The following is a 21426-nucleotide window of genomic DNA, read 5'->3' as shown; positions in this document are numbered from 1 at the left end:
GAGTACTGTCTTGAAATAAGAATCTAATTGTACTTGTTAAGTATTTCAAAGGAAATCCTTTCCCATCAAAATAAAGGATTATTTTTATACAAAATGGAAGAACTAGGGGCCTTTTCTGGTGCTCATGTTTATCAAATTCTAATATAATTTCAATTTCTAAAATTATTCTTACAGCTTTTTTAAATTTTAAGAGAAAATCTATTTTCTACAAATTCCCCAAAACATTTTCCCACAGTATCAATGAAAAGTGCCTTAAAAAATTGAGTAACATTAGTTCTGATCCATTTTATGGGAAGATAATTTATATGATTCTAAGACAGTACAATGAGATACTTTAGTGTTGAGCGAGCAAGCATGCATGTCCATGTGTGTGCGTGTGTGCGTGTGTGCGTGTGTGCGTGTGTGTGTGTGTGTGTGCACGTGCACACGCGCACGCAGGTGTGTATTTTCTACTATACTCTCCTATTTTAATTATCAGAGCCAAAAGACTCAGGGAAGCTATGTAAAATTTAAAATGATTCTTTAATCAAATCAGAACCATTAATTTGAATGATACATTTTTGTAGCCTCTTAAATAATTTCCAAAAGCTAGTCATACATTTAATGTCTAGCTCATTGACATGATTTCAAAAATATCTAAAGGACAAGGAACCCACTTTCAAATCAATGTTGAACAGGCTCATAAACTGCAGTAGACTGATTAATAAAAAGGTAGTGTGGTCCTTTTAGCAGAAGACATTTCAATATCCCCTGGTAGGAAATTGTTTTATAAAAATGTGTCATACTGAAGCTTCAGTGATTCCCCCAAGCAAATTATCTGTTCCTGATGTACCTTCATGAAGTATATAATCCAAAATATTTGCCTGAATGTAGGCATACCTAGAAAGCAGCTGGAGAGGGCTTCACAAATAATCTGGTATCACTGAAGATGACTTGAAAAATTCCACTGTTTACCTGAAGATGCACTTGTTGGAATCAGTCATCAACAATTCATAAACAAGAACAAACTGTTCATCATGTCTAGGAAAAAGGATACCCCATCTGGATTCTTGGACTTGTTTACTGCTTCAAACTTTAACCTACTGACAGAATAACCCTATATGTCCTGGTGGGAAAGAGGGAAGACATTATGTTAAATATGGCTATAAAGCCATTAAAAGTGCATTACCATTTACACAATAAACCTAGAGCCTTCTCTGCAATGAAGACCAAAACTTGGTTTGAATGTTTCAGTGACTGAATATTTAACTTTTCAGAGTAAAAGAGTTGGGGGAAAAGAACTACCCTCATTTTAATGAAAAAGTGCAGAAGACTGCCAGAAGCATGTCTGATCTATTTCCTCCCATCTCCTTTTCTCATATTTCTTTTTACAAAAAGAAAGAAAAGCAAAAACAAAAGATTGCACAAACTCAGAGAAGTCAAAAGTCATAGTAGAATCTCTGAGGCACTCCTGGTTTTGAGAGAAAAAATAAACATATGATCCAGTAGTTTTCATAGTTCTGTACATTGAGAGAACCCGTTTCTATTTCTTAACAAAGCCAAAGAATCATTTCATAGGGATCACATACACCATTTCCTCTAATGTCTCTGCAGTCTCACAGTGTTGAAATGGGACCGATCAACCTACGATGGATTGCACATCACCCAAGGAGAAAGGAAGGCATGAAAAAGGCATACATTTTATACTGCTTCACAAACACATTTGGGGAGTTTGGGGGAGGGGACAAAGAGGAAGAATAGGAGGGGAAAGAAAATCTTATTGCTGTTTCAGTACAAAATACAGTATGATGATACCTAAACCAAATCAAATCTGATTACAATGGTCAGTAGTTTCAGATTGTGGGGTGAAGTTTCTTCTTGCACAATGAAATGTTTGGTTTTAAAAGATACACAGAAAGAAAAAAAGTGGAACTGTCAAAACTACACCTGTGATATCAGCTGCATATTGAAGCTTGGGGAACGAGATTGCTTGGTTAGGGGGGCGCCTGGGCTGAGGAGATCTTTACCTTCCCCAGCCTGGCCTAGTCGGTCTTCCTGTAGGCTGATAGTTGAAAATCGATTAGCATTGCTACCTGCTAAATTAGTAACTCCCTCAATGCCAACCCCAATGCTTGTACTGGCTTGACTGCCATTCACATAGTCAAAGGATTTACTTGAGGAAGCACTGGCTGTCCGGATCAAACTCAAGCTATTAGCTTTTGGCACCACCTGGCCAGCAGGTAGGCTCAGGTGTTTCTTCATCGGTGTCAATTCAATGGAATCTACACTAAGGTCAGCTGGTTGGTGTATGTACTGCTTACGAACTACTGACTCCCGAGGGCTCTCGATGGATTTGGTGGCAGAAGCTGTTTCTTTATCCTTTGTTGAACGGCCACTTGCTACTTTCCTTAAGCTTCCCCTCTGAGAGGATGATGGTTTGGTCCCAACTGGCTGACTGCTGAGAGAAGCCCCTGATGAAAATCCTTCATCTGCATCATTCAGGTTCACAGACTCCTCTCCTCCATTTACACCCTCAGCACCTAAAAAACAAATCAGACAGACTCAGCACAATCTTAGTTAAATGAAGCAAAATTTGTGATTGGCATCACAACAGACTTCATCTGCTGTGAAGTCCTAAGTCTGTTGTACACTGATGAAGACCTTGCCAAACAACACTCCTGATAAATATCCTATTCCACCTTGATTTCCAATATGCTAATATCCTGTTGTTTGCATTACTCTACTGCCTGGATATTCCATTAATTCCCTTCTGCAGACATGTCAACTGCCTCTTATTAAAAATAAAATCAAGTATGGGATACCACAAGTAAATTTAGGCTTCATACAACTTTCTTGTAATGCAAACTGTTGAAACAACACAATATAGCACACAAAAATCTTCGGTTTAAGATAACCTTGTCTTTACCTAATGAAAAGTCAATACTCTTAGACTTTTTTGCACCGTTTTGAAAAAAAAAATCAACTGTAATGACAACCTTCCTGAAACTCTTATATCTGAAATTGCGAGTAGATTTGAAAAAGTATATTTGCTGCCTGAAAAAGATCCAATTCTACTAAATTACATGGAAGCCTTTTCCACTTATTGTTTCAATTTTAAGTGCCTCTTTAATGTTATACTTAAGTTTATAATTCAAAAGTACACAAAAATAGCAACAGAGATGAACCTTTTAACATAGAGCTAGCCAGGTTTTCACTTACAAACACAAAATTTCACAATCCTCTCAATAAATTATATTTTTTAAGACAGCTCCTAAAACTTAAATTTCTCCATAGCTATAGCTCCAGTAGCAAGTTGCTGTGCTCTTTTACATGAGAACTTAAGCATCTATATATATGAAAAAAAAACTTGAGCATTAAGTCATGAAGAAAAAAAGGTTTCAAATTTTTAGAAACAATTTTATTATCATGACTATTCCATCAACTTTTATCATGGAATTCATTCTCAATCTATGGAATCCTTTTTGGGACTGAAGGAAGAATTTCAGACAACAATTCCTTTTTTAGAATTAAAAACAATATTCTTATAAAAATCATTAATTACTCCAAGGGCAAACCTCTAAAAGGATCTTTCTAAAAAGCTAAGGCATTACTATATATAAGCCTCTTAAAAAAAAAAGTGCTGGATGTTTTGCTATTTCATTAAGGAATTATTTTTTATACATTTCACCAAATCCCAAGAAAATTTAACCCGAACCTATGAAAAGTAAATATCTTTGTATTTAAGAAACAATATTCACCAAAGCAATTTTAAACAAATAGTTTTGTGAAACATATTAAGATAGATGATTAAAATCTTTCCTTTAATATACTCCCTAAAATACAAAGGACTACAAACAAAAGAAATGCCTGATTTTCAAAGGTGCTGGGAAAAAATTGATAATCAAGCTACTCTTAAAACAAAAACACCTTGTTTTATCTGGCAACCAACTTTTCTTTGGTCATCATGCAAAGCCTTCTATATGAGAGTGCATTTGGGGAAAAAGCTGCAGCTACTTCCTCTCTCAACCTTTCTTCAAAAAGATAGCACATAACGTGCACTAGAATAAGAATATCAAACTATAAATATACAACACATTATAAACACATAATCATTTAAGAAAAACAGCAAAGTGTCCATAGAAAATACTTCTAAATGCTGAGTAAACATGTTTTAGCAATATAAAGAGTGACAGGAGCACAAAATAACAATAGAAGTATTCATATAATCAAGAGAGGAAACAAAGATACTTGGTGCTTGCTCTGGATTATTGCTACATGCAGATTAGATGCTTAAGCAGGTCAGCAATATTAAAGATGACGATGGTAGAAAGGTAGTGCATGCAAAAAGGAATCAGTGGATCTCAAATACCCAGAAATGTTGTTTCAGTGTAGTTAAGCAGTTTTGCAGAAGACTCTAAAATTCATTCCATTTATTGACTCTTGCTTTACCAATGATTTTAAGAATGTCTTCAAAAGTTACAGTGTTTCTTCAGATTGCCACCAAGTACAATTCTTAAATTTGAGCTCCCTGCCATCTTCTCTCTTTTTCAACATATGATCAACACGATTGAAGTATTTAAAATACAATTTCAGTGTCACGCCTTAAGTTTCTCCAAAGATTACTGAATAAAGAAGCAAAGGATGTGGCTGGGTCTATGTTTTCTTCTCCCTTTCCTAAGTTATAAAGATACTAACAACACAGAGGAGGGCAAAGAATATACAAAAAGGAATACTGATGACTAATTTCCTTCTTTAATTTTTGTTTCTATTTTTTATTTTAAAGCTACAAATATCAGAACTCTATGAACTAACAAAAACTTTGCATATATTTAGGAAACTCAGCACCCTTTTCTTAGCAACACACACAAAATTAATTATTAGTATTATAGGAAATACTAAAATTAGCTACATAAATACTTCTGGTCCTTGTTCAGGATGTTTTGACTTTTGCTGAATTAAAGAAAAGTTTCAACTTTCTAATTTCAAACTCTCTGGGTTATCACCTTTTTAATTAATGAGGCACTAAAGTCACTATGAAAACAGCAGTTGGTAGAGAAAGCCAAACAGGCCCATCCAACCCTCCTTTTATGCTAGAAAGTTAAGAAGCAGGGTTTTATCCACTTTAAGCAATAAGTATATTTGACATTTATTTATAGTCTCATTTTTTCTTGTTTATGCCAAGATAAAGTTGGCTCCAGGAATGTCAAATTATGTAAAACTTCTGAAATAGGAAGTCCCCATCCTTCACAACCATTTAAGATGGGTCTAGAAAAGTAGCAACAACGTCTCCAGATCCTTCAGGTCATGCACATGCAACACTGAGAAAAACGATGGCCAATTTGGCCAAATGGCTAGGGAGTTAGAAGTAGTTTCAGATTTTTACTGAGCATGCTCAAATTTCTGATGCACCAAGGAGCAGGAGTCCTCCTAAAATATATTTCTAAAATGGAAATAAACTGACCCTTACAACTTAAATAACATATTCTAAAAGCTTTGGTACATCAACAAATCAATGCAGTTTCCACAGTAGCAACACATTAGATTGGAAAGGAACTCTTGGATTTATTTGCACTCTTCTTCCAGGAAACAATTCTTGGGAGACAACAATATATACAGAATAGTTAGCAAAGACTTTCCTATTAGTAATAAGTTGAGTGATCTTTAACAGTGAAAATACCATGGTAACATTCTCAGTGAAGGTACAACTACATTAAATAAAAGTTGCTACTGGTATAGCCAAACTCCCAAGAATACATTTTCACTTCAGTGTTGGAAATTACATACAAACAAATTCACAACAGGAGAAACTGAAAATCCTTTTCAATGCATACACGACTGGTAAGTTCCAATATAGCTCATGATCCACACTAGTTTAGTGAGCATAACAAAATCATCCAGACCAAAATAAGCACTACACTCTGCTTCAAAACTGGAGATAAAACAGGAAATCACATTTATATTGGAAAATTGGTGGTTAAAGTAGTTAGAAACACAGCAACTCGATTTATTCAAATGTTAAAGTGAATCAACACCAATAAAGATCTACAATCCAACTGAGGTAAATCTGTTCTTGGGATCATTGGAAGTGGAGACAAGTCAGACATCTCCACCTTGGTTCTCCTTTCCGATCAAAGATGATACATTTGTGTTTCACAGCAGTCTTCACAAATTCTTTAAGTATCAATTCCTGAAGTTTTTGGAATCTAAACAAGTTTAAATGGGCAATCAGGGCTCGTGTTCATTGGATGCATTTTCCCTTAAGGTTAAAAAGTAGACATGCTCAGTAATGAAAACATCCCAAGCCTTTGCACGCCCTTGAAGACGGCTGCTTGCCTTGTTATTAGCCATGCCAAGCTGTTCTTTAACCACACAGGGATGCAAACTTCAGGCCAGCACACATGATAACAAAAGGTTGTACCTGACCTGGTGCTAGGCATAAAGGGAAGTGTGTGTATTGCAAGGAGAAGCTAATACACCCTGGGAAAGTGGAAACACACACTAGAATGCAAAGATGTTCTGCTTGGGGATAAGGAGCCAGGATCCTTCTCCAGCAACTGCCTCACTGACTTCTGCCTCCTCATCTCTGTCCTACCCTCTGTTGTGGCTGCTGCCAAGGTGGGCTCCGGCGAGCCGTGCTCAGGGGTCCTGCGCATCAGCACCTCCCCCTCTTGCACACGTTTGATCCCTAGGTCTGTGGAGCCGTGTTGGATCGGGGAGCCAGGAATACGCGAGTCAGCCTCGTTTGAGAAGTCAAAGCCATCTGGGATTCAACATATAAAGTTTTAGTGCTTTTGTGCTCTTCTATAACTTTCTGAGCATTTTGACCCAGGCAGATTAAAGAGGTTTATGTGGACATGGTATTAAAAAACAAAAACACTATCTATATTCAATTACATGTGTGTAAAATGCACATACATACGCAAGAAGGCAGATGAAAAATGTATGAGCTGGCAAATGAACAGCAGAGAGAAGTGAAAAAAGATCATTCAAATGGCAATAATATGCTCCTACAACAAGGCCAAGACAGCTTGATTATACAAGTACTATGTCCATGAGACACTGCTGCAATCAATACTTTAAAATAAACAAAAAAACTCACAGTAAAATCAAAGATAAAAATCTAAAAACAGAACCAATCCTTCTGGGGAAATTGCTTGTGTTACATTTTTGTTACAACCAGTTACAGAATTTTCTTTTGTTTTTTAATTAAAATGCTCACACATATACAAACAGAAATTTCTCAATGACAATAAGCACATTTAATGAAAATCTCTCTCCTACTTTGCTGTTACTGAGTTATTTTAATAAGCAAACAGGAAAATTTTAATTTCTTTCCTTTCTGTACACTTAAATTATTTTACATTTTATCTTATTTGAAATATTTTCTGAAGAAACATCATTCATAAGGAAAATATAAAGAAAACCATTAAAAGAGCTATCTAAATCTAAAATCATTTTTCTGTCACTAAAAGTAACTAGTCAAACTTTTTTTTAGATTAATTGTACAATGTATGCTAACATATAGTACTAATTTAAATTTTATATAATAGAGCAGTAATCTATTCATAATGATGGAATTACTGACTGCTATACTCACCTTCTCTCCTCCATCGATGACGACGAATTGAAGCAGTTGTGATTGCAGTTCGAGAAATCCTTGGCACTGTGGGTGTAACCTCTACTTTAAGTACTTTTTGACCTTCTTGTGAAGAATCAGGAGCATCAAATGGTAATGAATTCTTCATGGCGTTAGCAACCTAAAACAAGAGTTAGATGATAAAAAAAATTCATAAGCACTGAATCTATTATACTAATTCTTATGCGACACTTCACAATTGCCAAGAAGTAGAATTTCAAATTATAAAATGTTCAATATCTACTATTAATAAAGCCTGGCAAGAGTGACATGATTAGGAACAATAAGGCACACATTTTCATTCCCAAATTTCATGGATTGAACTTTTTTGTTTGTTTTCTCCAAATTCCTATAATAGAAATAAAAACAAGTAACTGAGAATTAAGCCTCACAATATAATCTCTGAACAAGCAGTAGCTACCCTCTGTTCATTTGGGTACCCTAAAACATTCTGCCAGAAAGGCCAGGCCAAATTGAGACAACATCTGTCCTTGTACCTACCAAAACTTACCTTCACAACCAATGTTCAGTCCTCAGAATGTTTTTAAATGCATAAAATAAGATACAGAGGATCACAAAGGAAAGAAATTATAATGAAATAAAGATGTAATTTTTTCCCATTCAAGTTTAAGAACCCTGGTCAAGATGATGAGAATCAAGGCAAACTGAGCTGATTAGGCATAATTCAGGAAAGGAGATAACTAATTTCTGGGAGTACTTTATTTCATCTCATCACTCAACTGAAAATGTTCTCTCCAAAGTTACCAAAAATCCGCCAAACCCAATGTTAGTTTATCAGTCCTCATCCTTCTTGACTTCTCTGCAACATCTGATGCTGTTGACCACTCTCTGCTTCTGTAAGCTCTCTCTTCTCTGAAGTTTTTGGGGTTTTTTAAAAACACATTATTCTCACCTGGTTCATCTCCTTACCAGACGGTTTCTTTTCTTTCTTTCTTTCTTTTTTTTTTTTTGGTGAGGCAATTGGGGTTAAGTGACTTGCTCAGGGTCACACAGCTAGTAAGTGTCAAGTGTCTGAAGCCGAATTTGAACTCAGGTCCTCCTGAATCCAGGGCCGGTGCTCTATCCACTGTACTGCCTAGCTGCCCCGGACAGTTCCTTTACAGTCTCCATCTATACCATACCCCCCCCTTCCCTGCTGCTGTACCATGAAGTTTCTGTCTTGAGTCCTCTTGTCTTCTCTCTCTACATTCTCATTTGATGACCTCAGAAACTCCCATAGATTTATTTTTCCTTTCTATGCAGAGGACTTCCAGATCTATACATTCTGCCACAGTTTTATACTCCTGAACTCTATTCAGGCATCACCAGGCTGCTCACTGTACATTTCATATGAGATGCCCCACTGACATCTCCAACTCAAAACAGAATTCATTATCAAACCTAACTGCCTATTTCACTCTCTTATTTCTGTTAAAGTCACCAACACCATGTCCCATTCCAGTCTCTCAGGTTTGTAACCTTAGCAATCTTAAGATTCCTTACTCTCCTTCACTCCACATATCTAAGCAGGTGCCAAATCTCCATTTCTCCCCCCATACCATTCCCCTTTCACTACTCATAGACCCACTCCCTTAATTTAAGTCCTCATCACCCAAATCTGGGAACTATGGCAGTGGCCTTCAGTCTGACTCCTTGCTTCAAGTTTTTTTCTGACTTCAATCCTTCTTTCACATAGCTGCCAAAGTGATTTTTCTTAAGCAAAGGTCCAACTAGGTCACAACCCTCCTCAGTAAACTACTACAGTGTTCCCTTTTGTCTGTAGGATTAAATATAAGCTACTCTCGGCTCTTCACAACGTGGCCCCAACCTAACATTCCACCTCAGACATTACTTCTCACACATGGCATTTCATCTCCTGTATCCATGCCTTTGTACTGGTCTTTCCCCATTCCTGGAATGTTTTCCCTCCTTTAGTTTCTTTAAGACTCAGCTTAAATATTATCTTTTATATGAAGCTTGTGCTGGTTCCAACTAGTGCCTTTCCTTCCTAAGCTACTTTGTATTTATTTTGTATGAATTTTATGTTTCTTGAGAAAAAGGTCTCTTATTTTTGTCTTTATATCCCCAATACCTACCACAATTTTAGGCACTTCATAAATATCTGCTGATTGAATCCCAATGTGGCTGTAGCATAAAATGACATAGTTAAAAGAGTTCTGCAAATGCAAGGGAACTACATTTACTATTATCCTGACGTAAATTTAGATGCATTGAGATTAGGAAAAAAATGAATATAGCTACTCCCTCGCTCTGATTAAGCAGGTGGAGAATGGACATTGGAGAGCTCCTCCCAGATTCTCTGCTGTTTAAGATGACACCACATCATTTTCTACCTGGCTACTTTCCTGGGCTTTATCATTTCCAGAAATCCATTGCTCTAGAAGATGAAATCTACTCAGAAACTGAAGAAGTTAAATTGATTCTGTATCATTTTATAATGGATCCTATTCTGTATTATTGTCTCATTTTGTATGATTTCTCAAATGACATTTCTTTGTCTCTTTGCTTATGAGCCAAGTTTAGACATTAAGTTCTCCTGCTGATCATTTTGTTCTTGCCCCAAGGAAATCTGTTACCCATGAAGGAGGCAGGTGGACACCAGAGTCTAGTGTGGTATCTTTATAACATCAAGCTATAATTCAAAGATGTCTGGTTTGGTTTTTTTGGGTTTTGTTTTGTTTCTTTCCATTGGAGCATTTTATTTGTATGTATGTTTTACACCCTTAGAAAAAGAATCCCAGGATTTTTCCTCCTGTATGTTTTTGTCTTGCTTCCTCATGGTCCATGATACCAGCTGAGGTTGTAAGCACAATGAACCCAAACTGACGGGATGGTAGCAGATTATTCTGCCACTTTTCCAGATCTTTCAATTGAACATCAAATCTGGGGCTGATTACACCACACTTGTTTAATCTGCTTGTGAGGTTCACAACAATTTTTCCTGCTCTGTGATCATCGATGATCTCAAATTTGCCAATGTAACCATGCTTCATCATCACAGTTAAGAACGTGACGATTACTTTAGAGCATGGCCTAATGGGACCTGGCATTTTCCTCGTTTTTCTGCATTGTTGATGCTTTTGAGAGCATCTGCCAGGACATTTATGCGCACCATAGTGGCAGCACTGCAAGATGGCGGAAAGAGGATGTCTGGTTTGTTAACCACAGAACTCTGGTCTATCTCTAACCTTGAAGGTGGACTCAAACACTTGGAATATTTCTTAGTCACAGAAGAGAAGAAGATGGTCATTGCTAGCCCTTCATTCCCAATTTCCAATCAATCATGTTGTTCCCATCCCCATGATGCCGTCTCCTCTGTAACCAATCACATTGTTTACCCTACCTACCCAACTCTGTTCTTAGTTCTCTTGTACTGCCCAAAACTATATAAAGGCTAATAGGCCCTACACCTCATGGTCTTTGGTTATTGAGAGGCCAAAGACTCAATTTAATGGTTACTGCTAACCCTACTGATAAATTCTTTCTTTCTTTTTTTTTTTTCTTTTCTTTTCTTTTTTTGTGGGGCAATTGGGGTTAAGTGACTTGCCCAGGGTCACACAGCTAATAAGTGTTAAGTGTTTAAGGCCGGATTTGAACTCAGGTACTCCTGAATCCAGGGCCGGTGCTTTACCCACGGCGCCACCTAGCTGCCCCCCTACTGATAAATTAATCATGCTAAGACCACTGTCTCTTACTTTAGTTTTCAGAAACTCTCACCTACCTTCTCACCTCTAATGTATGATTTCCTCATACCTTCCACTCCCTCCCACCCTCCTTTTTTTAATGTGTTTTCTCCTTCAATTGAATGATAACTCCTTTAGGACATGAATGGTCTTATGCCCTTTTTTTGGGTATCTTCAGTGCTTGGTTCAGTGCCTGGCATACAGTAGATGACTAATAAACGTTTCCTGACTGACCAAATAATAACCTGCATTTATTTACATATCACTTTATGGTTTACAATGAACTTTTCTCACAACCTTCCTGTGAAGTAGGTAGTGCAAGCATTATTTTACCAAAGAACCTAAAGCTCAACAAGAAACAAAGCGACTTTCTAATTGTCACAGTGCTTTTAGGTATCCAGAACTGAGATTCAAACCCAGGTCTTCTTCTCCAAGTCTAGCAGTCTAGCATGCTTTGCACTACACCATTTGTCCCCAATACATTCCTCAATACTTTAACTTTGCCATATTTGAATTGCTTCACCTTAAACACTAAACCAAAAGATCAGGAAAAGTAATTTTGGACAATAATGCTCACTAGCATCAAACATCACAGCTTAAAAACACACGGGTCAATTCCATGCTTTATATATTGTTGTTTATGCAGAGATTACTGGGTGCCATCCAATTTCATTTTTGATCACTTGTGCCTTACCAGTAGTGGTTGAGAAAAAAGTTCTAGCTGAGCTCTGTAAATAATGTCATCCAGTACTTCTTGGCCAAGGTCCCACTGTCCATTATATCTACCAAGGAAACATAAAGTACCCATTTTACAATATTACATGAATCCAAGCAAAATTTTTAATAGTTTAAGGATATAAGATTATTTTACTTCCTTCAGGTTATATAAGTCAAGGAAAATATGAAGAGTTAAATGCTAATGCTTTTTTATATAAAGGTTTCTAGTGGAAGAGGTTATAAACTGGTACAGTGGCTGACTATTGCATGACATTTAAAGTAAGCTAGGTTATGAGAATCCTTATTGTTGGTATATGCTAACAGTTTCTCATAAGGAGAAGCTGCCATTTTCCAATTGTCAATTCTGATTATTAAACTGCTTTTTTAGCTACTCTCAAAGTATCCCATAACTAAAAGAACAAATTACTAAAATCAGGGAGACAAAGGACAACCAGGACATGTCAATACAAGAAAAGAAAAATATTAAAAATTTCCAAGGACCAGTAAAAATCCATTTCATTTCAAATCCCACCTACTTACATGGCATAATAGACACCTGTCAGAAGCTGCACCATAAATTCAGGATCCAATACTACTCGGCCACAAGGTTCTTTCCATTGTTTTTCATTTTGCCGTGGAAACCCACTCACGCAAAGCCTAGAAGACAGTGTTTACCTTGTATGACCCCTTGAGGCATTAAAGTAGCTACCTGACTTTCTGTGCCTATGAATTAAGTTTAACACAGTAACTACCATTGGTACTTTAAAACACTGTAGAGGGCAGCTAGGTGGCACAGTGGATAGAGCACCGGCCCTGGAGTCAGGAGTACCTGGGTTCAAATCCGGCCTCAGACACTTAACACTGACTAGCTGTGTGACCCTGGGCAAGTCACTTAACCCCAACTGCCTCACTAAAAAACAAAACAAAACAAAACCTCTTTTGGGGGGCGGGGCGGGGCAATGAGGGTTAAGTGACCTGCCCAGAGTCACACAGCTAGTACGTGTCAAGTGTCTGAGGCCAGATTTGAACCCAGGTCCTCCTGAATCCAGGGCCGGTGCTTAATCCACTGTGTCACCTAGCTGCCCCCGTAAACCTCTTTTGATAAAAAAAAGTCTATCACCAAATTAAATGTTGGAAAACTAAGCTGGCAAACTGCAAGAATTTCCAAATTATCCAAAAGTGATATTTCATTAATTTTTTTTTAAGTGAGGCAATTGGGGTTAATTGACTTGCCCAGGGTCACACAGCTAGTAAGTATAAGTGTCTGAGGCCAGATTTGAACTCAGGTACTCCTGATTCCAGGGCCGGTGCTCTATCCACTGCGTCACCTAGCTGCCCCCATTTCATTAATTTTTACTACAAGAACTCAGAAAACTTGTGTGAACTCTATACATGAAATCAGTCTCACTTCATGACCATTTTGTACAATTACCTGAAAATGTACATTAAGCTATAAATAAAATTGAACACTGAGCAGTTAAAGTAGATTACTTAGAGAAACATTGGGGGCCATTTTAATTTCAATCTCAAAAGTAGCAATCTCAATGTTATTGTGTAGCAAAAAAATTAGGACAATAAAGGGTTATTTTTCTTGTGTGCTTCCAAAGATATTCTCAAAATTCTACTTAGGATGAGACCAGTAAACTATTTTCCTGAAATATCCCTTTCTAAGAGATATTATCATTATCCAAACAAAAATAAAATGTTTCTAAATAACATTCAATATTTTAATAATACTTATTACTTAAGTATTATTTTTTTTCTAATTCCTACAGATTTAAATAAAAGTACCAAATTGAAATTTGGACTTATATGTGTGGTTGCCATTTTAGAAACCTAAACAGTCACACACTATTTCTACCAGTTTGGAACTATCAGGATCAGACCCTAGTAAAATGATGATGTTAAGCACTCCACATTTAAACACACATTAATCAGACAAAACCAAATTGCTCACATGTCTCCTACAGAGTTGGTGGCAGATAAACTTCAAATTAAGATTTCCTAGTGAGTTGATTAACTACTTGGAGATGTGCTACAGTAATCCTGACACTTTTCTCTTAGTGATCCAAAAAAATTTATTAAATGTTTACTGTGGACCAGGGATACAAAAATATATTGCTAGGGACTCCAAAAAGGGCAAAAGAACAGCTTCTACCTACACTGAAGGAATATACATTCTAACAAGGGAAACAACATTTAAATAAATAGGCACACACAAAATATATAGAGTAGGTAGAAGGTAACCTGAAAGGGGTAAGCATTATAGCAACTTTGCCAACTGAAAGAGTTCCTCAAAAAAGCCAGTAGCAATAGAATTGTGATGCCAGAAAGTGAATTGTAATTAGTCTCTTTCTAACTCTTTCTGACTGTTAATGACCTTATCTAAATGGAAGTATTGATAATAAATAATCAAGTTAAATTTGCTGAAGGCAATATACATTAAAAAACAAACTGGAAAACACTTTTTCTTATATTCAATGAACTGAAAAACAAAACAAAACAGAATATTTAACCTTGGACAACATTTTGGTATTTCAATTGAAATACCTGTGTATGTTGGAGATCATAAAGCTTCAAATAAAATAACAAAAAACTCTAAATGTTTTACTGCTTAGTATTTCTCATTCTTTCCCCTGCTTGACACAGTTTTACTCCATGCTAAGAACAGGATGTATAGAATTTCAGAATAATGCAGAAAACCAATTTGAAGCAGTGCTGGGTTCTCTGTATAGCTACTGATTTGTATCTTCATAGGCAGGAACTTATTTAGGTTAAAAAATACCTCCCCCCACTCTCCCCCAGCTTTAGCTAGGTGAGAGTAAATATAAAGAAAGAACTTGAACTCAGGTTTTTGGGATAATTGGGCTACCTCTTTATCCATTTATCCACAGTTGCCTTCCTAGCAATAAAAGGCTAAATTACATAAAGTCAGGGGCAATATCACTAAAAATTTTAAAAGGATAATTTGTCTTATAAAACAATCGAGAATATCAATATGAGGAAAATTAACATTTGACTACTAATTTGTTGCTCTATTGCAGAATTTAGTAATCTAGAAAGCAACAGAGGAAAGGGTAGGCATACTTTTATAAAATTGGTGATAGGCAGCTGCTGCACAGTGGATAAATCACCATCCCTGGATTCAAGAGGACCTGAGTTCAAATCTGGCCCTAGACACTTGATACTAGCCATGTGACCCTGGGCAAGTCACTTAACCCTCATTGCCCCCCCCCAAAATAAAAAACAAGCCCTAAAATGTGGTTGAAGGTGCTGAATGTATGACTAGATTATTAGATTGTGAGATACAACAAATATATTCTGGGAAACTGGTGGTGTGACAATAAATGGAGTAAACAGGGAATCAAAGAATCATAGACCAAATTCTGAGAGAAAATTACTCTCCTAGGGACGTTTTCCCCCTTTAAACTATTAAAATGTGAGGAGCAGCTAGGTGGCACAGTGGATAAAGCACTGGCCCTGGATTAAGGAAGACCTAAGTTCAAATCTGGCTTTAGACACTTGTTCTAGTCCTCCATCTCCAAAAATGAGCTGGAGAAGGAAATGGCAAACCATTCCAACACCTTTGCTAAGAAAACCCTAAATGGGGTCACAAAGAGTCAAACCAAACAAATGACTCAACAAGAAAAATCACTCCATGAATGGCAGTTTATAAACCATATTGAGGGTATAAAGTTAGACTTTAACCCTCACTGTCCTGCAAATAAAATATCAAAACACGAAATTTTGTTAAAAATACGTAACAAATTTTTTGGCTATTAAAATAGGTTCTATTGGGGGCAGCTAGGTGGCGCAGTGGATAAAGCACCAGCCATGGAGTCAGGAGTACCTGAGTTCAAATCTGGCCTCAGACATTTCACACTTACTAGCTGTGTGACCCTGGGCAAGTCACTTAACCCCCAATGCCCTGCCCCACCCCCAAAAAAGGTTCTATTTTGATGACCCCAAAATATCAAATCAAACATGTAATTTTACATCATGTTGCACCAGTTTTGTCATAGTTTAAAATTTTGCAGGCTTCACTTAGAAGTTTCTATTTTAGAATATATAACAGAGAATAGTGACTATCTTTTTTGGATTGCACTACAAGAGGGCAATGAAGAATTTGCCAAAAGATTTATGAGATGTTTTATTATATGTTAATATGTTTTCTACATTAAAATACTACATAACTATAAGACATAATGCTATATATGTTAAAGAAAAATAATTTACTATCCCTAGAAAATCTGCTTATTGGGAAATTAGTATGAATGGAATTTTCCCTTGTTATTTTGTGATATTTGCCAGACTCACATATTTCACCTAAACTTAGTAAACCCAGAAGGCCTAACACAATTCATACATAATGAGGGTATAATAAGTTGAATAATAAAATATCATTAGTTCAGATGAATGAAGAAATCTTATCAATAAAAATATTAAATTACAGAAGGTCAAGAAATGCAGTTGAATTACTTTTAAGTACCCATAACAAGTTAATAACTAATAGTCTTGCAAAAAATAAATCTGCCAGATTTAAAGAACAGATGATTGCTTATAATTAGTACAACTTTGCAAATAGATACTGAGTACTTGAAATACTTTTTTTCATCATACAAAATTAAATCTCAGTCTAAGTATTTAAAATGACCAAGAATTATGAATAAACAAATAAATAGTGGCAGCATGGATAGAGAGCTGGTCTTTAAGTGAAAGAGCTGGTTCAAGTTCATCTTCTCACACATACTGACTGACATACTGCCAAATCATTTAACCCCATAGTGCTCCAGGCAATTTTTAGACTATAAATTGCAGAGCAAATATGACCCTGTATCTGTAGAGGGAAACTTCGTCAGGAATAATTCCCTACACCAAAAAAATCACAAGTCAAAAGAGGGAATTTTAAAATTTTTTTAAAGGGGAGGAGAGGTGAGAAGAGACACAGGTTCCACAATGAGAGGTTTGAGTCTCAACAACAACATTTACCTGCTATTTGGCTTTGGGTAAGTGATTTAAATAGCTGTAAAAGGGGCCTAACAATATTCGCACTATTTTAATGATCAAATGAGATGACATATGTAAAATTATTTGTAACCATAAAGGATTCCATAAATGAAATAAATAAATGAAAGCTATTATTATTATTAAAAAAAATTGGGGGGGGGGGCAGGGCAATGAGGGGTAAGTGACTTGCCCAAGGTCACACAGCTAGTTAAGTATCAAGTGTCTGAGGCTGGATTTGAACTCAGGTCCTCCTGAATCCAAGGCCAGTGCTTTATCCACTGTGCCACCTGGCTGCCCCCAGCTACTAATATTATTAAGTTTTATTTTATTTTATTTTTTTGTGGGGCAATGAGGGTTAAGTGACTTGCCCAGGGTCACACAGCTAGTGTCAAGTGTCTGAGGCTGGATTTGAACTCAGGTCCTCCTGAATCCAGTGCTGGTGCTATAACCACTGCACCACCTAGCTGCGCACATTATTAAGTTTTAAAAGGGAAAAAAAAACTGAGGTGGGCACATTGAAATTCCAAATCATCTCAAACAACTTATACCCTCAATATGGTTTATAAACTGCCATTCATGGAGTGATTTTTCTTGTTGAGTCATTTCAGTTTGGTTTGACTCTTTGTGACCCCATTTAGGGTTTTCTTAGCAAAGATGTTGGAATGGTTTGCCATTTCCTTCTCCAGCTCATTTTGGAGATGAGGAAATTGAGTCCAACAGGTTTGAGTTACTTTCCAAGGGTTACACAGCTAATGAGTGTCTGAGGCCAGATTTGAGTTCATGAAGATGAGTGTTCCTTATTCTAAGCCCAGTGCTCTATAGACTGTGCCACCTAGTTGTGAGTGGGTAATTAGGTACATCATTAAATTACCCATCAGGAAGAATTAGATCTCTGACTTTAAAACTGTTCCACAGCTTGGCAACATTTCTAGTTCTGAAATAATTGAAGAGGGCATCATGATCAACTGGGACAGTAAGAAATATTTCTAGTACACAAAGCTCAGTGATTAATTTTTCCCACAGCTCACCTGGAACCCATGCGGCACAGTGCCTGATAAGAGGAGGCAGGCATATAAACAATAGCTGAATTGTAGCAGAGCATGAGAAAACTCAGGACCTCAAACCTAATAAAAACAAAAAAAATATAAAGGAAGAAGAATGTTTACAATATTCTTTCCCTCTTAAAAAATTCTGAACTTAACACAAAATAAGGATTTCCTTATACTAAGTAGAAAAGAGAATTGTACGTGAAACCACAAATGTTTATTATGAGCATTTATTTTAGAGCATTGTTATGTGAGATATATTATGGATATGTCATAGTATATATATTATGTTATATGTATTATTATGTGCTCTATCATGAGCCTGAGTTGTTTTTTATAGATAAGTCAACATGAAACTTAAAAGTATTCAGCATGTCTATACTGTAATGATTGGAATGATGCCACCTACTGGAAACTTGCTGTGGGAAAGCTCCACCATGAGGAAAATGCCTCAGAGGCAGTGTGGCTTTTCCTTGGCGTCAGGAAATGACGTTTGCTCATGGGTGCTGTCTATCAAGGCTACCAGCCAATCAACTTGAGGAGCCGCCTATGGTCTGGGAGGAGACAGGAAGGAGGAAAGGGAGCCTGCGCGGAGAGCTCTGGGGTTTTTTGGGCTCCTGACTGGATGGTGGTGGTGGCAGAGGACTTCACAGGAAATTTGAGAGAAAGATAGGAATGCCAGGCTGTTGAATTCTGTTCTCAATCTTTTTCTTTCTATTTTCCAATAAATCCTTAAAAAACCTAAACTTGTTTTATCAGTGATTTTAGTCAGTTTCCCCAAAACTGGGGGGAACAGATTAGAATCCACATTTAGAATCTTAAATTACACAGTTTGGCTGACCACAAAGAGGAAAACCGAACGTTCATCTTCTGATCTTCTGATTGGGTAAGATTTCCCCTCCCCTGTCCCCTAAAATTGGAAAGAACTACCAAGTATAGGCTGTTTTAAATTTCAAATGGATCTTTAAACATCCTAAGTACCCCCTTTTCTAGCTTTACCTTCACTAATCAGAGATGTTGGCCAGTTTGAATTGAATATATTTTATTACTCTTTTTGGTTTTGTGGGGCTTTGTGGTGTGGTATGGAGCATTTGGCATGCCCTAGATAATATTAGAATAAAGATGATTCCCCAGGATTCCCCATTAGGAAAGCTACTTATGGATTGGAATGAGGGAAAACTTAGACTAAATAGAACCATGACCAGAGGAGAGCATATCAGACTGTGTTTTATGTGGCATGAGGAATTGCAGGAAGAATGGCCCCAATATGGGTCATTTGATCCCCAAACATTGAGGCATTTGCAAAGAACCCTAAGTAGATGTCCACCTGAACATTTACGTTATTGGAAAATCTGGGCCAGAGCAAGCGAAAATTATCATACTAAAAATATAAGACGAAGAAAATCCAGGCCCCAGTTTACATCTGAGTCTGCCTCCCAAACTGAAACAATAAACTGGCAGAAAGACATGGCCTCCCAAACCAAAACGCCCAATAATACAACTCAATCCAAGGCCGTTCAGACTGAAATTCCAAATGACCCAACTCTTATTCCCTCACCCTCTACTTCCTCCATGCCAAACAAACAAATAAAAAAAGAAAGAAATGATTCCCCTGTAGAGGAGACAGAGAAAGTAAAATTTTTTCCCCTTCAAGAGATCCTCGCCCATGGTCAAAAAGGTACTATACGTAAGCTCAGACAATACACACCTTTTACACCCAAGGATTTGGCTTTATGGGGACAAAGCACTCCTAAATTTGATGAAGATCCCACAGCAGTTATCAGGCAGTTTAGAGCAATTTTTAGAGCATATCAGCCCACTTGGAATGATGTTACTGACCTTATGGAAATAATATTGTCCCCAGGAGAAAGAGCAGATATAGTAGCTGTAGCAAACAGCCTGGAAGCCACGGGAAAGGTTGAATATTGGGGTGGCCTATTCAAGACCCTGACTGGGACCCCAATAACCCTAAGCATTTTGATATGTTGAAAGATGCAAGGGAAACATTGCTGAAGGCAATGGAATCCTGTATTAGAAAGACTGATAACTGGCAAAAATTTATAGATACAGTTCAAGGACCTGATGAGAGACCTAATAGATTTTATGACAGGCTGTGTAAGTATGCCAGGCAATATGCTAGACTAGACCCATTAGACAGTAGAGACGCCCATATTATCTGCTCTCATTTTGTAAACCAGTCCTTACCAGAAATTCAGAAATATTTTAAAAAGCAATGTCCTGGGTGGAATAGTTTGAGTCCTGACAGACTTAAAGAAATAGCAACATATATTTACAAAGGAAATGAGAGAGAAGAAAGGAACAGACAGGACATTTTAGCTCCAGTACAGGAAACAACAGGGCAGAGAAACTGGAAAATTGAAAATCGTTATCAACCCCCTAAATTTTGAGAGTACTGCAAAAAACAAGGACACTTCTTGAGGGAATGTAGAACTAGAAAACAAGACCTTAAGAGGACAATGACCGAGAGCCTTGAGGAATTCTTTGGGGGAAATCGAAATAATTTTGGAAACTTTTATCAGAAAGGAAACAACCAGAGTGATTATAGGCCTTATTACAGGCAGAATCAAAATGGATATAAATCTTTTCAGGGGGATACAGAGAGACAGTATCAGAATAACCGTAGACCCTATCAGGGAGGAACAGAAGGACAGAACCACAATCAGGGTAACTGTGGACTCCCTCAAAGGGGGGCACAGGATTGACAAGAGGAAGGGGAGGAATGGAACATAGATAATGAAAGCAACATATTCCCAGATTCGGATTTTTTGAATGCTCTTGTGCCAGTCCATTCACCTCCCCAAAATAATGAACCCCACATAACCCTTAGGGTTGGAAATACTTATTATGATTGCTTATTAGATACAGGAGCCTCAAGATCAGTCCTAGTGCGAAAACCTGGACAACTCCTACTGCCATTAAAATTGGTGAAAAAGACTCATGGATTCATTGCTCTCATGTAAAGCCTGCACCATGCGTAGGTGAAGAGATTTCAGATAGACCTGAGGTAGACGCTAAAGAGCTAAAAACCCTAACAATAGCAACTGTTAAAGAGCAAAGAGAGTTCAGAGAAAATAGGCAGTTCCCATTTGATAGTCCCACTGATCAGTTAAATGCTTTGGGACTCAGTCTTTGTAAAGTATCAGGAGATGGAAACTGCCTTTTTAGGGCTTTAGCAGACCAGCTAGAAGGTCACTGTAGGAATCATCTCAGACATAGACAAGAAGCTGCTTCTTATATGATTAACCATAGACAAGAGTTTGAGTCTTTTAGAGTAAATGACTCCCCTTTTGAAGAATATGTTGATGAATTAAAGAAA

At 37.1% G+C, this 21426-nt stretch overlaps 1 protein-coding gene and 1 pseudogene across 6 annotated transcripts in view; both read right to left on the bottom strand.

Annotated features, from left to right (window-relative positions):
• Positions 1–396: 396 nt before the first annotated feature.
• The window catches only part of FAM126B (family with sequence similarity 126 member B), a 77543-nt gene continuing 56513 nt past the window's right edge, over positions 397–21426 (bottom strand). For 5 of the 6 annotated variants that reach the window (XM_043991673.1, XM_043991676.1, XM_043991672.1 and 2 more), the window contains 6 exons: positions 18072–18167; positions 12577–12693; positions 12014–12101; positions 7577–7736; positions 6572–6739; positions 397–2519 (listed from right to left, as the gene is read on the bottom strand). In XM_043991673.1, coding sequence (XP_043847608.1) covers positions 1921–2519; positions 6572–6739; positions 7577–7736; positions 12014–12101; positions 12577–12693; positions 18072–18167 — 1228 coding nt within the window. In that variant the 3' untranslated portion in view covers positions 397–1920. The remainder of the gene's footprint in view (positions 2520–6571; positions 6740–7576; positions 7737–12013; positions 12102–12576; positions 12694–18071; positions 18168–21426) is intronic. The other variant, XM_043991677.1, reaches the window with a different exon arrangement.
• Positions 7745–12006, bottom strand: LOC122746204 (annotated as a pseudogene).

Source organism: Dromiciops gliroides, chromosome 3, assembly GCF_019393635.1.
Source record: "Dromiciops gliroides isolate mDroGli1 chromosome 3, mDroGli1.pri, whole genome shotgun sequence".
In the NCBI taxonomy this organism is placed as follows: Eukaryota; Metazoa; Chordata; class Mammalia; order Microbiotheria; family Microbiotheriidae; genus Dromiciops; species Dromiciops gliroides.
Note: the sequence above shows the minus strand (reverse complement) of the source record. Positions and strands in the feature narration are given on the sequence as shown.